The following is a 9413-nucleotide window of genomic DNA, read 5'->3' on the forward strand; positions in this document are numbered from 1 at the left end:
TCTCCAAGTGGGCACTCCTCAGTGGGCAGCGTGTGTGGGCACTCCTCAGTGGGTGTCTCCAAGTGGGCAGCATGGAGATCGCAGCCATGCTTTGCTGTTGGGCTCTGGGGGAAAGGGAGTCTTTTTCCACTTTATCCAACGCTCTGACAAGATCTTTGTTCACAGGGACCGTCTCTGTGGTAGCCCCCTTATAGAGCCCACCACTGTTGTCAGCAAGGCAGAGTTCCCATTTGCCACTACCTGGGATTGAACCCAGGACCTTACACAAACACTAGCCAAGCCCAATCAACCACGACACCCAGCGGTGGTATTCGCATTTTATTTGGGGCCACTTATGGTTAACAGTACAGGGCAGGGCAGTGGAGGATGCTACGCCCTACCTGATGGCAGCAGGTGCTCCCTGCAGCTGAAGGTTTAAACCACATCTCTTCTGGGTGTGCTCTCTTCTCTGCCTCCTACAGCTGGACCTGACAACTGACCAGGGGAGGGATCCTCTTACTTGTGGGACGGGCCTGGCACTTCTTGAGAAAAGCCCTCCCTCGGCCTGCTCCTCCCTCCCCCCTTCAAGCTGACAGTCTCCTGGGCTTTGAGCCGCTGACAGTCTCCTAGGCTGTCAGCACACAGCATGAGTAATTTTAGCTGAGTTATTTCAGGCTTCTGTTCTGATCAGGGTTGAGCTGGCCCCACGCATGCCCCAACCAGTGTTGCTCCAGAGTTGCCTGCTCCGAGGCCTCTTCCTAAGAGGGGGTGGTAGCCTCATCCACAGACTCATCCACTGTATCTTTAACCCTTTGAGCCTGAAGGTTTCCTGATTCCCAGGTGTGCCCAGGCTTAGCAAAGAGACTGTGACAAATGGCACTCAGAGCCTTCAGCCTTGCACCTGCTCTCTCTCCAGCCCCCTCACCAGCCTCCGCAGTAGAGACTAGAGCGGCACCTTCAGCCAGGTGCTTCCTCAGCTCCGTGCAAGCCGGCAGCAAGTGTTTGCAGCCAGTGGCCAGTTGGGATGAGGCGGGCAGGGAGGATCCTCCTGCCTTGGCTCAGCCCTTAGATGCTGAGTTCAGCTGGAAGGAATTCCACCTGTCTTTGGCAACTCAGAATGGCAGGCAGCTTGAGTCTCCCCCCCCCCCCGCTGAAGATCAAAACTCAATTAGAGTGGTTTGTCATTTAACCTTTCTCAACCCCCTTAAAGTGACGATATGATGGTTCCCTGATATACTGAACATCTATTACAAATATAGGTCATGTGAACTAGAACCCGGGTTTCATATAGGAAAGCTTTTTTTTGTTGTTTCATATAGCTCAGACTTTTGGGTTCACCTGTGTATGTAGCTGAGGCTGACCGTGAACCAAGTGCTGGGATTGCAGGCATTCCTCACCCTGCCTAACCTTACAGTTTCTTACAGCAAGAAATATATATTGCTGGATTTATGGATCCCTAGCCTCTAGTTCTCTTATCTAGTCTCCACTGTGGCAGAGAAAGAATAAGAGAAGTCAAATGTAGTAGGTCATACCTGTAATCCCAGTACTCATGAGGCTGAGGCAGGAGGATTGCCACAAGTTCACTAGGCTACCCAGTGAGACCATAAAAGGTGAGCCCTGAAGAATAGATTGTGTATTGAAAATAGGCATTCTTCCACCCTCTTTTCTTCCAAGACTCAGACCGAGGTTAAAAAGAGAACACTTTGCTGAGTGGTGGTGGCGCACACCTTTAACTCCAGCACTCGGGAGGCAGAGGCAGAAAGATCTCTGAGTTTGAGGCCAGCCTGGTCTACAGAGCGAGTACAGCTCAGTCTACACAGAGGAACCCAGTCTGAAAGAAAAGGGGACAAGAACACTGCAGCGGGGGTGGGGGGTGGGGTGGCTGCTGAGTGAGAGCTGTGTGGAGCCAGGCTCTGGGCCTCCTCATAGGTCACGTTTTCTTTGCTTACAGAATTCGAAGAGTGCCCAGGGTCTGGCTGGTCTTCGAAACCTTGGGAACACGGTAAGTTCCTCCCAGGAGAGTAGAGGTCATCCCCTATTCTCCTGACTGGGATAATCCAATGGAGTCCCCTCCTGGCTCCGGCTAACTTCCTATCCTAGAGGGCAATCAGTACCTGCCCTTCCTGGCTGTGTCTCAGTGAATCGCTGGGCTCTGTCTCACCCGCCCCCAGCAGGAAGTACTGCTAAAAGGAAGTTGCCCCATTCATTGCCAGCTTGCTTCTCTCCTGGACCTTCCTCCTGGTTCTCCCATCATTTCCCACCCACTGCTGACCGGTGTGCCCACACCCTTTTGTACACCTCAGTAGGAAATAACCAATTATATGGCCTTTCCCCATAGTGGGGACTTGCCTCACTCCTCCCTGCCTTCCTTCTCTCTGGGAAAGAGGAACCTGGCGCTGTGAGGGAGTTCACCTTTGGGAGGTGAAATAGAGCCTTTAGTTGCAAGTAACAGAGGTGCCGGGTAAAGGTCTTAACTCCATCCCTGTGTTAGTTAGCTTTTTGTCCCTCAGCTAGATCCAAGAGATAAATCAACTTGAAATGACAGTAAGTTTATTGGGCTGTTTTAGTTCGTGGCTGACTTAGTGACTCTGTTGCTTTGGGCTTGTGACGAGATAGTACATGTGCAGCAAACAAAGCCATTCACCTCATGACCAGAATGCACAAGACAGAGAGGGAAGAGATTGGGGTCCTTCAGGGGCAAGCCCCCCAATACCTAAAGGCCTCCCACTGGGCCCCATTGCTTCAAGTTGCTACCACATCCCAACAGTGCCACTGACTGGGAAGCTTCGAGCTGTGCACACCCACTAATTGCCCAGATCATCTCTTTTAGTGCTTCATGAACTCAATTCTTCAGTGCCTGAGCAACACCCGAGAGTTGAGAGATTACTGCCTTCAAAGGCTATACATGCGGGACCTCGGCCACACCAGCAGCGCACACACAGCCCTCATGGAAGGTGAGGAGCCCCATGTGGGTGTGGCCCTGCTTCCTTCCCAGCTCTGTTCTACCAGGCTGGACTGATGGTTGTGTTTTGGATACACTCCACCCCTCTATTTTTCTTTCTTTGCCTGTTGTTCATTGGGATGTGTTCCAGGATCTGTTGTTTGAGATATGGCCTTACTGTGTAACACTGGCTAGACCCAAGCTCATGATTCTCATGATTCTCCTGCTTCAGCTCCCCAAGTGTTGGGATTATACCATGCCTGACTCCAGTTTCAGGGTCCTATCTTGTTTGTTCATTGGTTGGTTGATCCATGGTTTGCGTGGATGGTCGTCTTGTATTTTTGAGACAGGGTCTCAGGTAGCCCAAACTGGCCTTGAACTCCTGATCTTCTTCCTACCTTAACTTGGGATCACAGGTGTGTGCTACCACACCCAGCTCAAGGTTATATATATATATATATATATATATATATAGTCATATTCGTACATATGATCTCACCTGGGCCTAGAGAAGTGGCTCAGTGGTTAAGAATGTTTACTGCTCCTAAGGAGGACCAGAGTTTGGTTCTCAGAGCCCTTGTCAGGCAGCTTACAACAACCTGTAACTCTAGTTCCTGGGTTCCCAGCATCCACTTCTGGAATCCTTGGGTACTCACAAGCTTGCATACATCAACCCCCCCCACACACACACACAGTTTAAAATACAATCACTTTCTTAAACAGAAAATATCTCACCTCCTCCACCCCCTCTCTGATCACTCCTTCTAACAGAGTTTGCAAAACTAATCCAGACCATATGGACGTCATCCCCCAATGATGTGGTGAGCCCGTCTGAGTTCAAGACCCAGATTCAGAGATACGCACCACGCTTTGTCGGCTATAAGTAAGGGCCTTGGATGCATGTCCTCCCCCGGGGGCTGGTGGCGCAAGCAGGGCGCTGCTCACTCACTTTCTCTGGGTTCAGTCAGCAGGATGCTCAGGAGTTCCTTCGCTTCCTCCTGGATGGGCTCCACAATGAGGTGAACCGGGTGACAGTGAGGCCGAAGCCCAGCCCTGAGAACCTTGATCACCTCCCGTAAGTAAGAGGAGAACGCCACTGGTGGGGAAGTCTTTGTGAACTTGGAATTTGTGCCTACTTCTTTGAGAGTAGTGATCTGGGGAGAATCAAATTTGCTTCGTTACTGCTTTAAACATGAGCTTTTTTATTTTGGTGATGGTAGTGTGTGTGTGTGTTACTGGGGATTGGACCTAGGGCCTTGGACGTGATGGGCAAGCACTCTGCCACTAAGTTACATTAAAGATTAGAAGTTTCTGGGAGGAGGTGGAAACTTGTTTTTTTTTTCCTTTTCTCAATAAAAAAAAAATTTAAAAAAAAAATAAAAAATAAAGATTAGAAGTTTGAAGCCAGGCATGGTGGTATACTCCTGTAATCCTAGATTTCAAAAGGCTGAGGTGGGAAGGATTATGAATTTGAGACCAGCCTGGGCTAATCCTGTCTCAAGAAAAACCTTGGCTTAGGAGGTACAGCTCAGTGGGTTGTGTGAAGAACACAAGCAAGGTCTAGGATTCCCCGCCTAGCACCACAAAGAAAATACATATAAACACATAAAGAGTCTTGTAGTAATATGAGTGGCAGGGCTGCGTTCCCAGCACCCCAGCCGCCTGGCTAGCTTATGCCCCGAAATAACACACAAATTGTATTCATTTAAATACTGCTTGGCCCTTTAGCTCTAACCCTTACTGGCTAATTCTGATATCCCAATCAACCTATCTCTAATAATCTGTGAGCATCGGTCTTAGTGAACACCGGTCTTACCGGGAAGATTCTAGCCTACGTCCATCCTGGGTCGGAGCTTCATCGCGTGTGCCTCAGAGAGCAGAGCTATCCCGGCGTCCGCCCAGGAGCCGGGAGCATGGCGTCTCTGCTCCAGAGCGCAGAGCTGTCTCTGAGCTCACTTCCTCTTCCTCCCAGCACTCTGTTCTGTTTACTCCTCTCACCTATGTTTTAACCTATGAGACCAAGCAGTTTCTTTATTGCTTAAACCAATGAAATCAACAGATTGATATATGACACTCCCACATCAGAGTCTACCTGATAGACCCTCGCCTACTGGGGTCTGACACAGCTGTCTTCCTGTCTGTGGTTCCCAGGGATGACGAAAAGGGGCGGCAGATGTGGAGAAAGTATCTAGAGAGGGAAGACAGTCGGATTGGGGGTAAGTACACAGATAAGAAAATACCTGTATCTCCCGTTCCCTACTTTTGCTTAAGAAGCTCCGAGGATTGTCTTCCCAGGGAACCCTGCTTCTGCCTGTGGCTCTTAAAACTAAGGCATGAGCAGAGAGAAAAGGAAGACAAGCCCTCAGTATGTTGAGCACACCCTGGCTTTCTCTCCCCAGATCTCTTTGTTGGGCAGCTGAAGAGCTCCCTGACGTGCACTGACTGCGGCTACTGCTCCACAGTCTTCGATCCCTTCTGGGACCTCTCGTTGCCCATTGCAAAGGTAAAGGTATAGGTATGCCCCACTGGAGCCCAGCGCCAGCTTCCCTCGGGCTTTACAAGGCTGTGCACAGCTGACCTGGACTTTTTTTCTCTCCAGAGAGGTTATCCTGAGGTGACATTAATGGATTGCATGAGGCTCTTCACCAAAGAGGATGTGCTGGATGGGGACGAAAAGCCAGTAAGTCAGTGACAGAGAAGCCGTCCCCAGTGCCTTGCTGGGGAGGGGTCACCCGGGTCTAGCCCCTTCCATCTTGTCTTTCAGACATGCTGCCGCTGCCGAGCCAGAAAACGATGTATAAAGAAGTTCTCTGTGCAGAGGTTCCCAAAGATCTTGGTGCTCCGTATCCTTGCCCCAGGGTGGGACCTGACTCTTTGTTGTGACAAATGACAAGGGACCAAAGGGCAGGGGAGCAGAGTAGGGAAAAAAAACAGCGTAGACTTCTTTGTCTGCCTTCCTGCTCCCGAGAAGAGCCTTCACCAAGGACTCTCTTCCGGCTTTTTGTCCTTGACTCGCAACAATCACAGACCTGAAGCGATTCTCGGAATCCAGGATACGAACCAGCAAGCTCACAACATTTGTGAATTTTCCACTAAGAGACCTGGACTTGAGAGAATTTGCTTCAGAAAACACCAGTGAGTATACTTCATCAGGAGGAAGTCCGAAGATGCCAGAGGGGAAAGCTGGCGAATTGGGAAAAACTGGGATGTAAGGAGCCCTTGAGAAAAGTCAGCAGATGAAGGTGCTGACCTGAGAGCCATCCCCAGAACTCACCCAGGAGAGATGACTATTGGCTCCTTCAGGTTTTCCCTCTGACCCCCCCCCCACACACACACGCAATGAGTAACTAAAATTAACTTTCAACTTTTTAAGTAGAAGCTATAGTTTCTTTAAGGGACAAAAATAAATAAATAAATAGGGAAATGAGAGGAAGGGAAAGCCTGGGGCAGGAATGCCTCCAGAGCTCAACACCTGTGTCTCCTCCCCAGACCACGCTGTTTACAACCTTTATGCTGTGTCCAATCACTCCGGAACCACCATGGGAGGCCATTATACAGCCTACTGCCGAAGTCCAGGAACGGGCGAATGGCACACTTTCAATGACTCCAGGTGAGAGCTGGGGTTCAGACAGGGCTCCTAGACAGCAGACCACCTCATACGGCTTCCGTCTTGAACAGACAGAAAGTCGAGGCCAAGCCGGGCGGTGGTGGCGCACGCCTTTAATCCCAGCACTCGGGAGGCAGAGGCAGGCGGATCTCTGTGAGTTCGAGACCAGCCTGGTCTACAGAGCTAGTTCCAGGACAGGCTCCAAAGCCACAGAGAAACCCTGTCTCGAAAAAAAAAAAAAAAAAAAAAAAAAAAAAAAAAAAAAGAAAGTCGAGGCCAAACATCATACACACAAGTCTGCGCTGCCCTTTCTGGGCTGTCAAAAATGGGCATGGTGGCTTACACCTGTAGCCAAGCCTCTGAGAGGTGAACAAGAGGATCAGGAGTTCAAAGTCATCCTCAGCTGCATAACAAGCTTGAAGTCAGCCTGGGTTATATGAGACCCTGTCTCAAAAAAAGAGGGTGGAGCTGAAGAAATAGCTCAGTGGTTAAGAGCACTTACAGCTATAGCTGAGGAGGAGTTCATTGCCATTGCCACCATGGGCACCTGCACTCAGTGCAAGTACCCATGCACATACCGCATACGCATTTTTAAAAATAATAAAAATCTTGACAAAAAAAAAGCAAACTGAAAGGACAGAGGCAGAGCTTATGTTGGCATAGAGAAGCTGGCGACACTGGGCTCTGTCCCTGTGGCCTTCATTGACAGGCTCTGACTTTTACCTGGTCTCTCCACAGTGTCACACCCATGTCCTCCAGCCAAGTGCGCACCAGCGACGCCTATTTGCTCTTTTATGAACTGGCCAGTCCACCCTCCCGTATGTAGCATTGCGGAGCTACAGCCCTTCCCTCTTCCCTGTGGCAGCCCCACGTCCTAAGTTTTTTAAAAATTCAGAAAAAAAAAACACCACAAAAAAAACAACAAAATCCTGACAAGTAAGAGAAAAATAAAATAAAGCTGCCGAGCAGAAGTTGGTCCGGCCTGGTCGGGGTCTGGAGCAAGGAGCCAGGTGCCCCTGAGCCACGGCGCATCAGGGAAGACGGACTCATGTAGAGACGACAGCAGTGTTCCTCAGCTCCTCGGCTTCTCTTGTAAGCATTTTTAAGTTTGCGGTTTTTTCCTGTGTGTAATAAACAACAGCAGTCTGTGGGGAGAAGATCCTCAGGCCACCTGCTGCCCTCTCCTGCCCCACACCTTCTGGGAGGACAGCGCCCTCTGGAGCCTGCTGGGAGCATCGCTGCTGGATTGAGTTAGGGAGGAGCCTGTGCCGAATGCCCCCTGGACCTGCTCACCAGCCCAGAAAGGAAACACCCATGAGCCAAGAGCCCTCTTAACGCTGCTAAGTCCAGGGGTACAGATGAGGGGGACATCTTTGAAAAAAAGCTGGTTTGGGTTTTCAAAAGCCCAACATTTTTAAAAAATTAACTGTAACGAACATGTTCCGACTGGAGACGCCGTCCTTCACACCTCTTCACAGCTGGGACTTCGGGCTGGCCCTCCCTTTTTGTTTTTGTTGGGTTTTGGTTTGGGGGGGGGGGTTCTTTTTTTCCCTTCTCCAAATGCAACTTCCCTAATGCTGGCCTCTGTGGTGTTAGGTGAGTGTCAGCCAGGCCCAAGCAGAGTCACAGTAGACCTGGAATCTAAGTAAGTTTTCTGTTTCAAAATGTGTTTTTTTCTTTTTTATGTTTTGGATGGAATCTAGTTGCCTCCAAGATTTGTGCCTTATACCATTTGGGGACCAGGGGGTAACTTCCCCTTCCTGAGATATCCCTCAGCTGTTTCCCGTTATCCCAGTGCCATGTTCAAAGACTCCTGGGGAAATAAGGTGCTGCCTTTAGCCCCCGGTTTGTTGTGCGTTGCAGTGAGGTTAAGCGGGAAATGGGTAAAGGATATTTCTTCAGATAGTGTATCTAGCTCTTCCTGCTGTCCACTCACCCGCCCCTGGTCTACTCCCCAGCTGTTTGAAGGACAGTCCAGGCCCCTTGTCCCTAGAGCTTCACCTTTAATTTATTCTCCTCTTAATGCCCCTGTCCCCAAGCTTCCTGCCACCTGTCCCCTTTCTCAGAGTCTCCTGGACAAAGGCCCTCTGGACTGAGCTGCTCAGGGACACCCATGCCACCCCTAACCCTCTCTCGGCATCAGTCTTTGGTCCTACCCTAGGAGCTAAAGCCTGGATGTCTGGGGCTGTCTCGTAGGATTCTTTCCCGTGGACTTGATTGGCCCTCAGTCATTAGGCAAAACTCCACACTGTCCCAAGAGCCAAGCTATTCAGCACTAAGGTGTTTTGCACACGCCCACAGGTGGGCCCGATAATGCCCTCAGAACCTGGAGTGCTTGAGGCACCCGAGAAAGACACCCTGAGTTTACCTGGCCTGGTACCCTTCTCTAGGGAAGACTGTGAACTGAGCCTAAGGGCTGGTGTACACTTGTTTACTATGTAAGCAAGAGGCAAATGGCTGTTGTACAGTGGAGCCTTGTACAGAATAAATAGTAGCTTTGAGAACGAAGCTGCCGCTGTGCCCGTCTTGATTGGGAGGGGCTCAAATCTGGGACGTGCTCCAGCTTAGTGAGGCCACACAGCTCACCGCTTCTGCTGGCCTCTGAACACTGTACTCTAGAAACTTAACACACCTGTTAAGTTTAAACTTTTCCTTTTTTTTTTTTTGAGACAGGATTTCTCTGTATAGTTCTGACCATCCTGGAACTCGCTCTGTAGACCAGGCTGGCTTCAAACTCAAGAGTTGCTCCTGCTTCTGCCTCCCAAGTGCTGGGATTAAAGGCGTGCGCCACCACTGCCTAGCATTCAATTCTTTTTTTGTTCCTTAAATAGTATGTGTTTCAGATTTCATATTCTACATATGGATTCCCAGATTGAGCTGTCTTGT

At 49.9% G+C, this 9413-nt stretch overlaps 1 protein-coding gene across 3 annotated transcripts in view; it reads left to right on the top strand.

Moving 5' to 3' along the window:
* Positions 1-9035, top strand: part of Usp2 (ubiquitin specific peptidase 2) — a 31781-nt gene extending 22746 nt beyond the window's left edge. For all 3 annotated transcript variants that reach the window (XM_005347158.2, XM_013346304.2, XM_005347160.2), the window contains 11 exons: positions 1931-1981; positions 2810-2933; positions 3692-3803; positions 3885-3995; positions 5072-5136; positions 5320-5423; positions 5520-5600; positions 5685-5763; positions 5948-6055; positions 6410-6530; positions 7266-9035. In XM_005347158.2, coding sequence (XP_005347215.1) covers positions 1931-1981; positions 2810-2933; positions 3692-3803; positions 3885-3995; positions 5072-5136; positions 5320-5423; positions 5520-5600; positions 5685-5763; positions 5948-6055; positions 6410-6530; positions 7266-7353 — 1044 coding nt within the window. In that variant the 3' untranslated portion in view covers positions 7354-9035. The remainder of the gene's footprint in view (positions 1-1930; positions 1982-2809; positions 2934-3691; positions 3804-3884; positions 3996-5071; positions 5137-5319; positions 5424-5519; positions 5601-5684; positions 5764-5947; positions 6056-6409; positions 6531-7265) is intronic.
* The last annotated feature ends 378 nt before the right edge of the window (positions 9036-9413 follow it).

Source organism: Microtus ochrogaster, chromosome 5 (genome assembly GCF_000317375.1).
Source record: "Microtus ochrogaster isolate Prairie Vole_2 chromosome 5, MicOch1.0, whole genome shotgun sequence".
NCBI lineage: Eukaryota > Metazoa > Chordata > Mammalia > Rodentia > Cricetidae > Microtus > Microtus ochrogaster.